At 33.5% G+C, this 19915-nt stretch overlaps 1 protein-coding gene across 13 annotated transcripts in view; it reads left to right on the top strand.

Annotated features, from left to right (window-relative positions):
- STXBP5L (syntaxin binding protein 5L) overlaps positions 1-19915 on the top strand; it is a 452269-nt gene that overhangs the window by 183405 nt on the left and 248949 nt on the right. For 12 of the 13 annotated variants that reach the window (XM_079155274.1, XM_079155277.1, XM_079155276.1 and 9 more), the window contains exons 4-5: positions 6519-6600; positions 10708-10808. In XM_079155274.1, the coding sequence (XP_079011400.1) occupies positions 6519-6600; positions 10708-10808 (183 nt within the window). Of the gene's footprint in view, positions 1-6518; positions 6601-10707; positions 10809-19915 lie in introns of those variants that run through there. The other variant, XM_079155275.1, reaches the window with a different exon arrangement.

The raw sequence follows: 19915 nt of genomic DNA on the forward strand, positions 1-19915 counted from the left end.
AGCTTGAAATATGTTGGTCCAGGCCCTTCTAGCTTTTAGAGTCTGGGTTGAGAAGTCGGCTGCTATCCGTATTGGTCTCCCCCTATATGTAATCTGATGCTTTTCTCTCGCAGCCTTCAAAATCCTATCTTTATTTTGAATGTTAGGCATGTTCATTATAATGTGCCTTGGTGTGGATCTGTTGTGATTCTGTGCATTTAGTGTTCTGTAAGCCTCTTGTATTTGATTTTCCATTTCATTCTTCGGGTTGGGGAAATTTTCTGATATTATTTCATTGAATAGGTTGTTCATTCCTTTGGTTTGTATCTCTGTGCCTTCCTCAATCCCAGTAATTCTTAAATTTGGTCTTTTCATGATGTCCCATAATTCTTGGAGATTCTGTTCATGATTTCTTACCATCTTCTTTGTTTGGGTGACTTTATTTTCAAGATTAAATATTTTGTCTTCATTGTCTGAGGTTCTGTCTTCCAAGTGGTCTAGTCTGTTGGTGATGCTTTCCATTGAGTTTTTTATTTGGTTTATTGTCTCCTTCATTTCAAGGATTTCTGTTAGGCTTTTTTTGAGAATCTCTATCTCTTTGTTGAAATGATCTTTTGCTTCCTGCAGGTGCTCTTTGAGCTTATTGGTATTATCATTCATTGCCTGCATTCGCTCTCTTATCTCATCCTTTGCTTTGCAAATCATCTTAATCATGTATAATCTGAAGTCCTTTTCTGACATTTCTTCTAACATACTGTCATTGGATTCTGTTACTATAGAATCTAGATTTGTTTGGATCATTTTCTTCTCTTGTTTTTTCATGTTGTTCATGTATCTTCCCCTCTAGCAGTGCAGATCTGGGGTATTGTAGATTTCCCCCTATAGGCTTATAGTGGCCCTATAGATTTCCAAAACCCTTTCTTTAAGGGGAGATCAATATTAGCAGTGCCCAAATCAGCACTATGCAATCCTAGACCAAATAACCCCTATGGGGACAATAACAAAATCGTCATAGTAAACAGAATGAGTTCAAATATTATGTTTGGTAAAACAAACAGGTTTGCAGTAAGGTCTTCAGTTTCTAATGGAGGACAAAGAGGATGCAGAGGGATGTAGAATATGGCTGTTAATGGGATAAGAAAAGAATATACAGAAGTTCTAGAAAATAGAAAGGGTGAGAGTGTAATCAAAAGAAATCGGATGTTAACATGCAAAAAAGGGAGAAAGAGACTCTGAGGGAACTGGTAAACAAAAGGAAAAGAAAGCAAGAAAGTAAAGAAATAAAAAGTTAATTTTTAAAAAGGAGAAAAAAAATCTACTGTATAACAGTCATATACTAATGAAACCTCCCAGTGTTCAGTAGCCTGATACATGAGAGGTACCTGACAATGAGCTTCAAGCCTCCAGCACGCATCTCAGGATGGGATTTGCCCCACCCGAAGATCGGAACTACGGCTTCCAGGATTATCCATGATGGCCGCTCTCGCTTCGAAATGCTTTGGCAAATGGGAAGTTGTAGCTGAGGGGTGGATGTGGTCAGCTGGAGGTCCTGGAGCCGGGATGCAGTTGGTCTGGCAGGGGTCCTGGGGGTCCCAGTGTGTTTGGTGTAGTTGTGGGATCCTGGAGGCCAGGTGCAATCAGTCGGTCTGGGTTCCCGGTGATAGGGCTCAGTCAGTTGGTCTGGGGGTCCTGGCAGCAGGGAGCAATCAGTTGATGTGAGGGCCCCAAAGGCAGGGAGTGGTCGGTCAGGCTGAGGAATCCTGCAGGTACTGTGACAGTGAACTTCCAGGCGACAGCAGGCAGCTGGTGCTCCATTGGTGGTCTGCGGTCAGTCTGCTGGCAGCTTAACTGCCACGCCTTCACCAACATCCAAGTTTGAGACAATTTCCAAATCACAGTTCTGTTTCCCATTCTATACACTCTCAGATCTCGAGACTGCAGTCCTCCGGGTTAACCTACATTTATTCTTAAATAGACTTTTTATACCATTGTGAATGGCATTGTTTTCCTGATTTCTTCCTCAGTGAATTCATTATTAATGTATAGGAAAGCTATTGATTTTTGTACATTGATTTTGTATCCTGATATCTTACTGAATTTGTTCATCAGCTCTAGAAGTTTCTAGGTGGATCTTTTAGAATCTTCTAAGTATAGGGTCATATAATCTGCAAACAGGGGTAATTTTATTTCCTTCCTGTTTTATCCCTTTTGTTTTCTTCTCTTTCTAAAATTTCAAGTGTGTATTGAATAGGAATGGATATCCTTGTTGGGTTCTTGATTTTAGAGTAATTGTGATAATTTTCCCCCATTCATTATGAGGATTGCTTTGAGTTTGTCATATGTAATCCAAATTATGAAATCTACTTTCTTTATGGTTTTTATCATGAAGAGATGGTGAATTTTGTCAAAGACTTGTTTTTTTGCATCAGTTTGGATGATCATGTCATTTTTCCTCCCTAAATTCTATTTATGAGGTATATTTTATTTATTGATTTGTGTATGTGGAACCATCTTTGCATCCCTGGAAGGAAACCAAATTAATCATGATATATGATCTTTTAATGTGTTTTTGAATATGATTTGCTGACATTTTATTAAAGATTTTTAATCTGTTTTCATCAAGGATAGTTGCCTGTAGATTTCTTTCTTTGATGGATTCTTATCTATATTTGCTTGTAATTTTCTTTCTTTGAAGTGTCCTTATCTGTTTTTGGTATCAGGGTGATACTGATTTTATAGAATGAGTTTGGAAATGTTTTTTCCCTATCTATTCCATGGAATTATTTGTGAAATATTGATATTATTTCTTTAAATATCAGGTAGAATTCAGCTGTGAATCCATTTAGTCTTGGGCTTTTTGTTTGGTGGATTTTTGTTACTACTTCAGTCTCCTGTATATTTATGGTCTGTTTAGATTTTCTATATCCTCTTAGTTCAAATTTGGTAGATCATATGTGTCTCTAGAAATTTAACCATTTCTTCTTGATTTTTTAGTTTATTGAACTATAGTTTTGCAAAATAATCCCTAATATTTTTCTGTATATCAGTTAATTTGGGTTGTCTTTTCTTGGTTAATTTGGGCAAATTTCTCTTTTCAAAGAGAAAATTTTTCAGTTCATTGATTCTTTGTATTATTCTTGTAATCTCCATTTCATTAATTTTAGCTTTGATCTTTCTATTTAATTTTTAAATCTTTTTAAAGATAATTTTTATCCTTTTTAGCTACTAGAGTGTATTTTGACATATACACATATGGAGTATAACTTATTCTAATAAGGATCCCATTTTTGCATTTGTACATGATGTGGAGTTTCTCTGCTTGTGTATTCATCTATTGAGTTTTTTATTTGACTTACTTTTCTTTTAATATCCAAGATTTGTTTGAGTCTGAGTATCTCTTTTATATCCTGTATTTTCTTCCTTAACTCATTCTTTAGTTGTTCTATTAATTTGTTGACCATTTTCACAATCAACATTTCTAATTTTTTTAAAATTTTTTTTTAATTGTAGATGGACAGCTCAGTTCATAATAGCTAGATTGTGGAACCAACCTAGATGCCCTTCAACAGATGAATGGATAAAGAAACTGGTATATATACACAATGGAATATTATTCAGTCATAAAGAAGAAGAATATCATGGCATTTGCAGATAAATGGATGGAATTGGAGAATATCATGCTAAGTGAATAAGCCAGTCCCCAAAACAAAGGCCAAATGTTTTCCCTGATAAGTCGATGATGATATATAATGGGGGAGGGTGGGGCAGGAGTGAGAGAAGAATGGAGGAGCTTTAGATTACACAGAGGGAAATGAAAGGGTGGGGGATATGAAAAATTGCAGAATGAGACATACATCATTACTGTATGTACACATATGATTAAATGAATGATATGAATCTATATCGTGCACAACCATAGAAATGAAACGGTGTACCCCATTTGTTTACAATGAATCAAAATGCAGTCTAAAAAATGAAAAGCATATTTGTTTTTAATTGTAGATGGACACAATTACTTTATTTATTTTTATGTGGTGCTGAGGATCAAACCCAGTGCCCCTCTTGGCTCTATCACTGAGCTATAACCCCAGCCTCTAACTTTTCGAAACCTTAATCCAGCATTTCACCCCTTCTGTGTTTTTGAATTAAGTTGTTGGGGGATTAAAAACTTTCAAAGGCATCTTTTTAAAATATTTATTGAGGTGGTGGGAATTGAACCCAGGGTCCAGGGCCTTGCACAGGCAAGGCAAGCATTCTATCAACTGAGCTGTATCCCCAGCCCCCAATTTTATTTTTATAACTCAAAGGCATCTTACTGGCTTGTTTCTTCATGTATTTGAGGTTCTATGTTTTTTTGTATGTCTGTTGTGATGAATTCCTTACCCAGGCAGCCTGTGGGCAATTCAGATTATGCTGCACCTCTTATTCCAAGAGCCTCAGTCAATTTTTTGAGGTGTGTGCATGTGGGAAGTGACTATGTTGCATCATAAGATCTTTCAGGCACTTCTAGGCATGGAGGAGTTGGCCAGGATTCCTTGTACTGGACTTTGCTGCTTTTCACCCAAACTGAACCCATGATACTTGTATTCCCTGTGGGACTTTCTCATTTTCACAAAGTTTCTACTGCCAAATTCTGAAGCAAGAAACCTGCCTTTCTGTGCTCTACAGGTCCACAGAGCAGTAGACTTGTTCCTGTTGCCGCCCCCCCCAGAACTTACTGTGGGTCTGTGCCACAGTCTCTTGAATCAAGGCTTGGGTATCAACCAAGAGAAGCAAGAGTGAGAGGCAAAGCATAGGGGACTTTTGGCTCTTGGATGCACAAAAAGAAAACACACCAAGAAGGCAAAAGGAAAAAAAATAAAGAAAATGAAAAAATTATAAATGAAAAAAATAAACTGCAGGGATTTCTGATTTCCTGTGAGGCCCTTTTTAAGCTGATGCTGCTTCTCCACTTTCAGTAAATCAGGGAAGTCCTGGGACTCTTCTGTACTGGCTTATCTCACGGTGTATGAGCCTCTTTTCTGCTCAGATTGTGGTTTTGCTCAACAATGGAGCTTGTTTTTCTTAAACTTACTGGAGAGGGAGTTTCCCCCACCCCCAAATAAGACACCCCATGCCCAGTGCTGGCAGTCTTTTTTTTTTTTCCCCCTTCTTTCTCCCTCTCTCTCTCTCTCTTTTTAACTATTATGAAAACTGATATTTCCAGATTTCACTTGGTTGCTGACTTTCTCAGTTGCATTCCATTTCTTTTCCTAGCACTTCTGTTTTGATTCAGTTTTGGGTAATAGCTACTATATGGTTAATGCCATTAATTTGCTATTTTCCTACTGTTTGATTTGTTCTTCAAGAAGAACGTATTAGTTTTTGTCTTGATTTGGTCTTCAAGAAAGACCTTTTTTCCTCTTGGTTTTTTCTTTCCCCAGCCTTAGGTAGTTTCTTCAGACCTATTTCCTAAGTAGTACTTAGCTAAATATTCAAGGAAGATTTTTCTGAAGGTCTCTAGAGTTCTTTTCTATGTCACTTTTTCTTCTTTTTTACTTTGCCATGTGAACCTGTTACCCTTGGCCAACCTAGACTTAGTTTTCTCTCAATGAAGTGAACCTGCTAAATTCCATCTGGCATCCCCATCCCTGTGCTCTGGCCTGGAAACTCTATAGGTAAGCAGGGAAATCATGAGGCTCAGAATACTTTTTTTGTCTCTTTAAGGAATTACCATCATTCCTTACATTATAAGCAATGTCTAAACTGTACTTACGTGAATTTTGTCTATGCCTCTTAATTGTTTATGTGGAAGGATAGATTGGGCCCCTGTTTTTTCATTATGGCTGGGGTAGAAGCTCTCATGTAATGTACATCTTTAAGAAAAGAGACACAATAAATAAATATAGAGACATAGATCTTTTGGTATAGAATATGTAATTAAATTTGTTCCAGTAGATTTTCTGATTATCCTTCCTTCCATCTTCCCTTTCTTTCTTCTCCTTTAAAATGTTACTGATTATTTCCATCATTGATTGTCTTTTTAATCTTATCTGTGGTGCTTTATCAATGCAAAAATTTTGTATTTTCATGTAGTAAAATATATCATTCTATTTATTTACTACCTGTGGGATTTAAATTATTGCTTACCAAGGCTCTGAATATACCAAGATTTTCAGTGTATTTACTTACTTCCTCATTTTTTGTTAAAGTTATGATTTCATTTATTACATTAAAGTCATTTGCTCATTTTGAACTTACTGTAGGAAAAAAGTATTGAATCAGTTACATCTTAAATGTGTTTGACTTCTCAATGCTTGTTTTACTTTTTGGGAAAGAAACTTTTCAGTTTTTTGCTATCATTCTTTTTTCTAACTTTTTAAACATCTGTGGTATATAATTCAATTTGCATAACTAAAATAAGACTTTTCAACTCTTAATGTAAAAAAATAAGGGTAACTAAAAAGCAGAGAATTAGTTGCTAAACAAGTTGGTTATGTTTTACACTTTAATATTCATGCTAATTAAAATGTTAGAGTCCTTGACTTTTATTATGTTAGACTTGGTAGACCTGGAGTTGATTGTTATTGCCAACATGAAAGTGGTGCAGCTGTCTTACAGCTACAATTCTTGATCAATGAGGTAAGAATTTTTTTAACTATTTAAACATACGCACACTATTTGACACACACATACAGATTTTTGACTATTACACACACGCACACACACACATGCACGCACACACAGAGTGTTACAAATTGAGTATTCCTTATCTGAAATACTTTGGACTAGAAGTATTTTGGATTTCATGTTTTATGTCCAGATTTTGGAATGTTACCATGTATACATAATGAGAGACATCTTAGGGATGGGACCTAAATATAAGCATGAAATTTAAAAATACTTTACACCTTACCCATAATGTTCGAAGGTAATTTTACATAATATTTTCAGTATACTTGTTTTGACTACAACCTGTCACATGAGGTCAAATGTGGAATTTTCCACTTGTAGTATCTTGTTGATACTCAAAAGATTTCAGATTTTATACCATATGAGATTTTGGATTTGGGGATTGGGATGTTCAATCTATAGTAGACATAGTATTTCAAATATGATTCTAAGTACTATATATTTATGCAGTATTATTTATAGTTATATTTTTCATAAAAGGCCATACTCCTATAGTTGCCAGTTTATTAAAATTTAAAGGATTCTACCTCATGTATAACTAAAAAGAATCAATTAAAATATAAAAAATTAAAGGACAAATATTTTATGTAAAATACCCTTTATTGTGATTTTGTAGCATACATAATTTATATTAATTATTTAAATGGTCTTTTAAAAACCCTAAGGCCCTTCAGTCATTTAACTGGCCATTAAACTTTCCATCTTTTCACTCTCTTCCCACCACCTTAAATAAAATAAAGCTTGTTTATTTACTTGTGTGCCCTTTTTCTATATATGCATATCTCTTTCGTCTGTATATATTATTTCCATATGAATTTGTTGATTTATATCTTCATTTTTATTTATTTATGTATGCATATCTATTATGGTAACATACCTATACCTATTTTTATAGAGCTGCAATGATGAGACACTTTCTAGGAAAAAAACTGTGTTTATCAAACTCAGAAAAGTTACAGATCTTCCATGTGTTGAAGGCTACTTAGTCTACTCGACTTAGATGTTTTATAGCAAATACTAAAGTTTTGTATAGCTGCTTTATGTTACATGAGCCAGCCAGTGCAAAAATACTTTAAAAGTTTGTACCATACCAAATTCAAACACTTCAAAGATTAAACTCAGTGACTTGGAAAAAGTTGGTTGTTTTCTCCTAGCATAATACCCTATTCAGTTTCTGCATATATTTGCATATTCAATATCCATATCAGTATTCACGTGTCATTCTAACAATTTATAAATGTACACATAGGTAAAATGTCTCATAGAATTTTATGTAAGAAACATGTGACCTAGATGCCCTTCAATTGATGAATGGATAAAGAAACTGTGGTATATATATATATACAATGGAATATTACTCAGTCATAAAGAATAATAAAATTATGGCATTTGCAGGCAAATGGATGAAATTGAAGAATATCATGCTACGTGAGATAAGCCAATCTCAAAAAACCAAAGGACGAATGATATTGCTGATAAGCGGATGATGATACACAATGGGGGGTATGAGGGGGGCAAAAATGGAGGAAGAAGGGACTGTATAGAGGGAAAAAAGGGGTGGGAGGGATGGGGGAAGGAAAAAATAACAGAATGAATCAAACGCCATTACCCTATATAAATGTATGAATACACAAATGGTACGCCTCTACTTCATGTGTAACTAGAGAAACAAGTTGTACCCCATTTGTTTACAATAAAAAAAAAAAAACACCTGAGGCAAGAAAAAATTGTGGTGTTGAAAATGTCCATTTTAAAATTTCTCTTGGCTCAAAATCTTTTTCAGAGGCTGTGAGATCCTCCTCATGAACAAAGTTAGCATATTTAACTTTGTAGACACACTTGCCATGGGGTACCAAAAAAAGAGGGAGGTAAGGAGGAAAAGAGGAAACATTTTAAAATATTTTATTATAATAACTAATTGTTATTATCTGGAATGTCAACCATTTTGGGTTCTCAGTGCTACTCTATAGTTCCTAGATATGGAATCTCAGCACTTTGCCTTCTGCACAGTTTGTTTCCATGTGATTTGTTCTGAGTTTGATACTCTGAAGATTATCTTCAAAGATCTAAGTTTGCCCTTGTACTACAAAACTAGAAGTAAATAGAGACAAGCTTCCATTCTCCCTGCATTGTTTACAGTGTGTATCATGAACTGTTCACACTGATTTACCTCACACTTGATAATGTTTTTGTACTTCCCAGTTTTTAAATCATCACATATATTTATAAATAATGCTTCTGGTAACACAAATTCATGCTTTTGTAAATGAGCCATAGACACTCTGCTGATATGCATACTTTCATGTGTCTGTTCTTTTGTTAGTGCTACTATGCTTAGTGGTTCAGCGATGCTACAACCTGATTTTATCACAACTAATAATACTCAGTTTCTCCATAGATTCAGTCAGGTATTACATTAGGATATTATAGAATATGTGATGCTGTATTTTAATTCATGGCCTTGGAATGTTATATCTTTGGTTTGCACATAAATATCTAATATAAAACATTTTATTAATTTTATATAACATGTTTTATCCTCACCCTGTCCTAAGGGAACTTCCACCTCTATGAGAAATAAGATAAATGTACTGTGTTCATCAGGTACTTTCAAGCAATCCCAGTAACCTTCTAGTTTGTGCATAGGAAGTGCGTAAATAGTTTACAAATCATGCAAACAAATTCTCTAGGCATGTATAGGATATATCATATTGCATGATATAAAACTATGAGTTCATGCTAAAGTGTATATGTCAATCTGTTTCCCTTTGTACGTGTGTTTTTTATATATTTGTGTATACATGTACAACTTATATAAAATTTAAAAATGTATGGATATGTTCAATGGTTTTTTTTTAAATAAAGCCATTCCTCTCAGAGACTAAAATCATGGGTACACAATATAAAGGGAGATATCATAGGGTACAGGCATGCTTTTAACGTAAGAACTGTTTCAGAAGGACATTTAGATTCCTATTATCTCTTTCGTGACTTCAAAAGAAATAACAAAAGCAAGGAATTTCAATATAGTTTTTCCTAGCATATAAATGAGACTATGTTTTTTAATACTTGTGATAGATGTTGGAAACTTTTGAGAGATTCCTGTAATTAAGTACTTTGGAAAATATGTGAAGCGTTTTAGTTTTCTAAGAACTATCATAGTTCTGCCAGATAAATTTTAGAGGACATAGTCAATACCCTAGAGTAGCTTTATGTTCTACCATAGGGCACATGTTGACATTTTTCAGCTGTGAAACTATCGATTTAGTAAAAAATTCTAATATGTTTTAAGATTTTCTCACTTAACTCAGTGAAATAGTTAAATTATATATACCTTATATTTATATAATTTGTATGTATTCATGGCCAGTTATCCATCCGTATCATTTCTGGCTTATTAACAAGTAGAAAATATTCTATTGTATTTCATACAGGATTAATCTGTATTTGGTGGTGGTATATAAAAAGTCTTGGGATTATTTTTATAGATATACTGGATTCTAGTTGGAGAAATATTTTATTTTGTTATAGATACTTTTGATTATAATAGGTGAAACTTTCTATAGTGTAAGAAGCAAATTAAATTATATCAAATATACTTTTTAGTAAGAATATATACTTTTTAACCATAAAGAAAATTCATACAGAAGAGGGTTTTTATATAAACTATATATTTGATTTACAAAACTGTGTTGAATATCTGCTTCTTTGTAAATCTGTGTAATATATATGTAAGTAGTAGAAACAAAAATTTATACTTTTTTCTAGAGAAAATACCAAAAACCTTCATTAGTGTCAGTGATGCTATAATGATTATTCCTATTAGTAAATATTACTTAAACTAGTCATCTTGACCATCCATATGCAATAAATCACTTCTGTTCTCAGCAATTGTAACCTTCTTGATTGAAGTATATGCTGTTGTCTTTCCATATTTCTAGGTTTTAAAGACACAAATATCTCCTTAAGCAGTGAAAAATCAGTAAATTTGTTTACTGTATCTATTTCCCTGAACTAAGCAAATCCCACACTTACTTTTTCTTCTTTTTGTTATAGGGTGCTTTGGTCAGTGCAAGTTCAGATGATACACTTCATTTGTGGAACCTTAGACAAAAAAGACCTGCTATTCTTCATTCTCTTAAATTTAACAGAGAACGGTAAGAAAATATGAATTAAAGAACTCAATGTACAAAAAATTATTTCTTGACCAAGTTTCACATTAACTTGACTGGCATTTTCATTCATAATCTCAGTAGCTAGAAATAATTTAATGCTTATTATTGTACTTACAATATTTCCTTTTATTAGAAAATATAAAATTGATATAGATTCAGTCACCTAGTAATGGGAACTACCAAAGTAGTTTGTTCTCCTATTTGTAAACCAGCATGTCAGCAATGCCTTGTTCTTTTCTTTGCACCATGGTACTGAAAACACGCACTTTAATTTATAAGTCAGATGAATAATAAATGTTTTTCTATACCTTTTGATCATGGTGATTAGATCCTACACTCTAACCCTAACCTGTTTGCTTTAATACTTTTTACTTTAAAAAAAATACAGAAAAAAGTTTTAGATATCCAAAATATGATACTGTTGAGCAACACTAAACATCTAAGATTAACATGATAAAAGATAATAATTTAATTAGAATTCATCTCTCCCCATGTTAGAATTATTAGAAATAATTTTATTTATAATAAACTCACATTTTAATGTATTTTGTGTTGAATTCAATCAAACCTAGAATAAAACACATTCACTTAACTGGTAACATACCTAGAGATGATGTAAAACTTGTACATTAATTCTGTAAAATAGTCTGATGTTTATTTATGATTTTGAAAACAAACTCTTTGTCATGAGTGGGAAGAAATATCACAGGAAAATTTTATGTTAATGACGGAGTTAGCCGTGAGAAGTAAATTTAAACAGATTAGCAAATATTATTCAAACTAAGAAGGTGAAAAATGGAGGCAAACAGTTATTTGCCTAGGGCCCAAGGTAGTGCTTATTTTATTTTATTAAATTATATTGGCTGGTAAGGGATCACTACTGTATGAGTAGAGTTTAAGGAAGTGTGCTTGATTTTTATAGATCTGATGAGAAAAAATAATGGAAATTATATGCTTTCTTCATTATACTTCTAAGTTCTTTCTCTTATATGTATATTATACTAAGTCATTAACCCTCAATATTCTGAATAATATGGATGAGTTTTATATCTCATTATTCTAGGATTTTACATCAGTGGAAAGTTTTTTTTTAATATCCAAAAGAGTTTATTTTTTTATGGAAAGGGGAATTTATGATTTAGATATTTTCTAAAACCAGGTAGAATTTCTTTGTTACTTTTTCTTGGTTTAAAATAAGTTATGTGGTAGAAATTTCAGGATATTGAAAAATTTAAGACAAATTGAGAATTAGTATGTGACTTCTTTCTCTTTACCATTAAAAATATTAACTATTCAGATTCCCATATTTAATCTCTTATCTACTAGTAAGGTTTTGTTCCCCCTTTTATTCAGTGCTTTAAATAGATAAGATCCTAACCATTTTTGAGGATTGATAGAGTGGATTTTCTCCCTCTCACAGTTCAAATGTTGAAGGGAATATTCTGGTCCATTTTATGTACCTCCCTAAATTTTTTGTACGAGGGCCTGAACCCAGGGGCACTTAACTACTGAGTGACATCCCTAGCCCTTCTCATTTCTTTTCTCTTTTTTTTTTTTTCCATTTTGAGAGGGGGTCTTGCTAAGTTGATCAGAGCCTTGCTAAGTTGCTGAGTCTGACTTTGAAATAACAATCCTCCTGCCTCAGCTTCTTGAGTTGCTGGGAATACAGGTGTGCACAGACCTTGAAAAAAGTATATAATTTTGAAAATAAAGTTAACCTTAAAGAAAAAATACTAAGAGCCATGACCAGGATTTTCTAGAAATTTGGGATTATACCATGAGACCAAATTTAAGAATCTTTGGGGTAGATGAAGGCTCTAAAAGACAAATAAAAGGAATACACAATCTTTTCAATGAAATAATATTAGCAAACTTTCCAGGTTTTGGAATGAGATGGAAATTCAAATACAAGATTCATTTAGAACTCCAAATATGACAGAATCAAAAGAGATCTACTCCAAGTCATGTTAAAATGAAAATGCCTAATAGAATTTTAAAACCTGAAAGAGAAAAGTGACTGGTCACATTTAGAGTTAAATCCCTTCCAATATCAACTGATTTCTCAACCCAGTCCCTAAAAGCCAGGAGGGATTGGAATTAATACATAGGAAAAACTGAAAGAAAGTGGGTTTCAACCAAGATTACTATACCCAGCAAATTTATCATCAGAATTGGAAATGAATTGAAAACCTTCCATGATAAAGAGAAATTTAAGTAATTCATAACCACAAAATATGCACCACATAATGCAATGAAATATTTTATGAAAAAGAAATCAAAATAAAAATGAAAACCAGCATAGGGATGAATTGTAGTAAAGAATAGTCGATTACTTGAGAAGCAAATCTGAATTTAAAACTAGAAATAAGTCAAAATGGTAGGAAATAAATATCATTTCTCTGTAACATTAACTGTAAACCATCTAAACTCTTCAGTCAAAAGATTTAGATTGACAGATTGGATTAAAAAATGAGACCTAGTAGTATGTTGTTTGCAAGACTCACAGACTAGGATATTCACAGACTGAAGGTAAAAAGATGGGAGAAGACATTCCAAGCAGATGGTGCCTGTGAACAAGCAGCAGTAGCTATTTTTCTCATCGCAGACAAAGAGGACTTCAAATCAAAATTAATCAGAATATACAAAAAGGACATTTCATACTGGTTAAGGGAATTATCCGACAACAAGATATAATGATTGTAAATATCCATGGCCCAAACAATGGTGCATCTAGTACATAAAACATCCTCTCTCAATTTTAAATAGACCACAGTAAAATAATACTGGGTGACTTCAGCACACCTTTCTCACCACTTGATAGATCATGCAGACATAAACTAAATAAAGATTAACTAACTAAATGCCAAAAAAAAAAATCTAAGGATTAAAGAACTAAAAAGTACTATTAATAAAATGGATCAAACAGATATATACAGGATGTTCCTTCCTTGAACCACTGAATTTCACTTTCTTTCAGCAACACATAACATATTTTAGGTCACAAAGTAAATATTAGCAAATACAATAACAACAACAAAAAAATAGAATTCCTGAATACTGTCAAACCATAATGGTAAGAAATTACTGATCAATAACAAGATAAAATAATTCACTTTTGAATGATGAATAGATAACAGAAGAAATCAGAAATTTTTAAAAATTAAAAAAAAAGTTACAGTCAAATGAGAATAGTGATACAGCATATCAAAATCTGTGGGACAGAGTGAAGGCAGTTTTAGGAAGGAAGTTTATAGTACTAAGTTCATACATTAAAAAAATGGATACCAAATAAGTAATCTAACATATCTAAGAGACCTGTCAGTAGAAGACAGGAAATAATTCACTGATTGATATCAGAACCTAAGTCCATGAAATTGAGAATAAAAAATAATACAAAGGATTAGTAAAATAGTTGGTTTCTGGAAAGGATAAACAAGATTGAAAACCCTTAACCAAATTAACCAAAAGAAAGATAATACTCAAATTAACAAAATTATAGATGAAAAGGGAAATATAACCACAGACACTAGAGAAATCCAGATAATCATTAGACACTATTTTGAAAATTGATACTTAAATATGCTTGAAAATCATTAATTTTATTTTTTGGATTCATTATACTCAAATGGGGTACAACTTTTCATTTCCATGGTGAACATGATGTGCTGTACATGATGCAGACTCATACCACTCATGTAATCATACATGTACATAGGGTAATGATGTTTATTTCATTCCATTCATTCCTTCCCCTGCCTCTTCCCAATCCCTCATTTCCTTTTACATAATCCAGTGTTCCTCCATTCTTCCCTTACCAATCCCCCACCGTCATGTATCATAATCTACTTACCAGAGAAAACATTCAGCCTTTGGTTTTTTGGAATTGTCTTATTTCACTTAGCATGATATTCACCAAATCTATCCATTTACTTGCAAATGCAATAATGTTATTCTTCTTCATGACTGAATAATATTCCATTATGTATATATGCCACAGCTTCTTTATTCATTCATCTGTTAAAGGTCATCTAGGTTGGTTCCACAATCTCGCTATTGTGAGTTGAGCTGCTGTGAACATTGATGTAGCCACATCACTGTAGTATGCTGATTTTAAGTCCTTTGGGTATAGGCCAAGGAGTGGGATAGCTGGGTCAAATGGTTGTTCCATTCCAAGTTTTCTGAGGACTCTCCATACTGCTTTCCACGTGGTTGCACTAATTTGCAACCTCACCAGCAATGTATGAGTGTACCTTTTTCCCCACATCCTCACCAACACCTATTGTTGCTTGTCTTCCTGATAACAGCCATTCTAATTGGAGTGAGATAAAATCTTAGGGTAGTTTTGATTTTTCATTTATCTTATTACTAGAGATGTTGTACTTTTTTAAAATATATCTGTTGATTGCTTATAGATCTTCTGTGAAGTGTCTGCTCATTTCCTTAGCCCATTTATTGATTGGGTTATTTGTGTTCTTGGTGTAAAGTTTTTTGACTTCTTTACAGATTTTGGAGATTAGTGCTCTCTCTGAAGTGTGTGTGGCAAAGATTTTCTTCCACTCTGTAGTCTTTCTTTTCACATTGTTGATTGTTTCTTTTTCTGAGAAAAAGCTTTTGAGTTTGAATCTATCCCAATTATTGATTCCTTTTATTTCTTGTGCTTTGGAGTCATGTTAAGGAAGTCTGGTCCTAAGCTGACATGATGAAGATTTGGACCTACTTTTTCTTCTATTAGGTACAGGGTCTCTGGTCTAATTAGATCTAGGTCCTGGATCCATTTTGAGTTGAGTTTTGAGTAGGGTGAGAGATAGGAGTTTTGTTTCATTTTGCTGCATGTGGATTTCCAGTTTTCCCAGCACCATTTGTTGAAGAGGCTATCTTTTCTCCATTGTAGGTTTTAGGCACCTTTGTCTAGTATGAGATGACTGTATGTATGTGGGTTTGTCTCTGTGTGCTCTATTCTGTACCATTGATCTACCTGTCTGTTCTGGTGCCAATACCGTGCCATTTTTGTTACTATTTCTCTGTAGTATAGTTGAAGGTCTGGTATCATGAGTGAAGGTCTGCTTCACTCTTCCAGCTAAGGATCACTTTGGCTATTCTGGGTCTCTTATTCTTCCAAATGAATTTCATGATTGCTTTCTCTTTTTCTGTGAGGTACATCATTGGGGTTTTAATTGGAATTGCATTGAATCTGTATAGCGCTTTTGGTAGTGTGGCCATTTTGACAATATTAGTTCTGCCTATCCAAGAACATGGGAGATCTTTCCATCATCTGAGGTTTTCTTTAATATCTTTCTTTAGTGTTCTGTGGTTTTCATTGTAGAGTCTTTCACTTATTTTGTTAGAATGATTCCAATGTTTTTTGTTGTTTTGTTTTTTTTTTTTTTTTTTTTTGAGGCTATCGTGAATGGGGTAATTTTCCTAATTTCTCTTTCAGAGGATTTATCACTTACGATAAAAATGCATTAGATTTATGAGCATTGATTTTATATACTGGTACTTTGCTGAATACATTTATGCGTTCTAGAAGTTTTCTGGCAGAAATCTTTGGCTCCTCTAAATACGGAATCATGGCTTTGACAAATACTGATAGTTTGAGTTCTTCTTTTCCAATTTGTTTCCCTTCAGTTTTTTTGGTCTGTCTGATCGCTCTGGCTAGAGTTTTAAGGACAGTGTTGAATAGAAGTGGTGAAAGAGGGCATCCCTGCCTTGTTCCAGATTTTAGGGGGAATGCTTTCAGTTTCTTTCCATTTAGAATGATGTTGGTTGTGGGCTTAGCATAGCCTTTACAATGTTGATATATGTTCTTACTATCCCTATTTTTTTCTAGTATTTTGAGCATGAAGGGGGGCTGTATTTTATCAAATGCTTTTTCTGCATCTATCAAAATAATAATATGAAATAATCATATGATTCTTAAAGTTTGTTGATGTGGTGGATAACATTTGTTGATTTTCAGATGTTGAAGCCACCTTGCCTTCCTGGGGTGAAACCCACTTGATCATGGTACACTATCTTTTTAATATGTTTTTGTATGGAATTTGCTAAAATTTTGTTAAGAATTTTTGCATCTTGTTCATCAGGGATATTGGTCTGAAGTTTTCTTTCCTTAATGTGTCTTTGTCTGGTTTTGGTATCTGGGTGATACTAGCTTCATAAAATCAGTTTGGAAGGGTTCCCTAATTTTCTATTTCATGGAGTACTTTGAGGAGTAATGGAATGAGTTCTTTGAAGGTCTTGTAGAACTCAGCTGAGAATCCATCTTGTCCAGGACTTTTCTTGGTTGGTATGTTTTTGATGACTTCTGTTTCATTGTTTGAAATTGATCTGTTTAAATTGTGTATGTCCTCCTGATCCAGTTTGGGAGGATCATATGTCTGTAGAAACCTGTGATGTCTTGGAGATTTTCTGTTTTGCTGGAGTATAGATTTTCAAAATGGCTTTTAATTATGTTTCGTATTTCAGTAACGTCTGTTGTGATACTTCGTTTTTCATCATGAATTTTAGTAATTTGAGTTTTCTCTCTTCTTCTCTTCATTTGTGTGGCTAAGGGTTTATCATTTTTGTTTATTTTTTCAAAGACCCAACTTTTTGTTTTGTAAATTTTTTGAATTGTTTTCTTTTGTTTCAATTTCATTGATTTCAGCTCAGATTTTAATTATTTCCTGTCCTCCACTACTTTTGGTGTTGATCTATTCTTTTTTTCTAGGGCTTTGAGCTGTATTGTTAGGTCACTTATTTGTTGACTTTTTCTTTTATGAATTTTTCTCTTAATACTGCTTTCGTAGTGTCTCAGAGATTTTGATGTGTTGTGGTGTTGTTCTCATTTACGTCTAAGAATATTTTTATCTCCTCCCTGATGTCTTCTGCTATTTCTGCATCATTCAATAGCATATTATTTAGTCTCCAGATGTTGGAGTCTTTTTTTTTTATTGTTGATTTCTAATTTTATTCCATTATGATCTGATAGAATACAATGTAGTATCTCTATATTTTTTGTGTTTACTAAGGGCTGCTTTGTGGCTTAACATATGGTCTGTTTTAGAGAAGGATCCATGTGCTGCTGAGAAAAAAAATGTATTCACTAGTTGATGAATGGAATAATCTATATATGTGTATTAAGTCTAAGTTATTGATTGTGTTATTGAGTTCTATGGTTTCTTTGTTTAGTCTTCATTCAGAATTTCTATCCAGTGGTGGATATGTTAAAGTCACCCAGTATTATTGTATTATGGTCTATTTGATTCCTGAAATGGAGAAGGTTTGTTTGATGTACATAAATGTTCCATTTTTCAGGCACAAATATTTGTTTGTTATGTCTTTTTGATTTATTGTTCCCTTAAGCAGTATGAAGTGTCCTTCCTTATCCCTCTAATCTTTGCTTGATGTCCTCTTTATTTAATATGAGGATGGAAACCCCTGCCTTTTCACTGACTTCATATGTGTGTATGCTTTTTTTCCCATTCTTTCACTGTCAGTCTGTGGATCTCTTTTCTTCTGAGTCTCTTGAAGGCAGAGTCTTTTGGGGTCTTTTTAAAAATCTAATCTGCCAGTGTATGTCTTTTGGTTAATGGTTTTAGGCCATTAAAATTCAGGGTTATTATTGAGATATGATTTGTATTCCTGGTCATTTTGGCTTGTTTTTGTTTTTAACTTGACTTGGTTTCTGCTTTGATTGGCTTTTCCTTTAGTGTAGATCCTCTCTTTATTTTCATTGTTGTTTTCCATTTCCTCTTCATGGAATATTTTGCTGAGAATGTTCTGTAATACTGGCTTTCTTTTTATAAATTCTTTTAACTTTTGTTTATCATGGAAGCTTTTTATTTCATCATGAAATCTGAAGGTTCATTTTTCTGGGTGGAAGATTCTTGGTTGGCATCCCTGTTCTTTCAGAACTTGAAATACATTGTTTCATGCCCTCCTTGCTTTTAGGGTCTGGACTGAGAATCTTCTGATATCTGTATTGGTTTCCCCTATATGTAATCTGATCCTCTTCTCTTGTGGCATTTTAGCGTCTGTCTTTATTTTGTATGTTGGGCATTTTCATTATCATGTGCATTGGTGTGAGTCAGTTGTAATTTAGTGCACTTGGTGCACTGTAAGCCTTTTATGTTTGATTTTCCATTTCATTCTTCAGGTTTGGAAATTTTCTGATATCATTTCCTTGAATAGACTGTTCATTCCTTTCATTGCCTTCCTCAACCCCAGTAATTCTTAATTTTCGTCTTTTCATGTTATCACATAATTCGTGGAGGTTCTGTTCAGGATATCTTACCACCTTCTCTGTGTGTACATTCTGAATTCCCTTTCTGACATTTTTTCTACCATAATGTCAATGGATTCTATTAATATAGCATCTTGATGTTTTCGGAGTGCTTCCTTTCCTTGTTTTTTCATGCTGTTTGTGTATCTTCCCTTCTAGCATTGCGAATTCGAGGTATTACAGTTTTCCCTCTGTAGGTTTATAGTGTCCCTGAAGATTTCCAATACCTCGCCTGTATTGGGGAGATCATTGTTAGCAGCACCCAATACAAACAATATGCAGTCAAAAACCAAATAGCCCCTATGAAGACGTTAACAGTATTATCATAATAAACAGAGTTGATGAGTTTGATAATTATCTACAGCATAAACAATAGGTTTGTGATGAGGTCTACAATTTCTAATAGTGGACAAAGAGGATAGGGAGGGGTGTAATACATTATGTTAATGAAATAAGAAGTGGTTGTATAAAAGTACTAGATCATAGGAAGAGTGAAAGCAGAATCAAAAGATGTTGGTTGTTAGCATGAGAAAAGGGATAAAAAACTTAAAGGAAACCAATAGATAAGAGGAAAATAGAGTGAGAAAAACAATAAATAGAAAGATGGGAATAATAATAATAATAATAGTAATAATAATAATAAAATCTACAACAAAGCTCTAATGTACTATTCAAATTTCCCAGTCTTCAGTAGCCTGATACATGAAAGGTACTTGATAATGCAGTGTCCCAGGATGGTAAATGCCCAAACTAAAGATGCAGCATCAGATTGAGGATAATCCATGATGGCAGGCAGAGGTGTCACCACTTGTTGGTAGATGGGGAT

This window comes from Sciurus vulgaris (genome assembly GCF_902686455.1).
Source record: "Sciurus vulgaris genome assembly, chromosome: 10".
Taxonomy (NCBI): domain Eukaryota; kingdom Metazoa; phylum Chordata; class Mammalia; order Rodentia; family Sciuridae; genus Sciurus; species Sciurus vulgaris.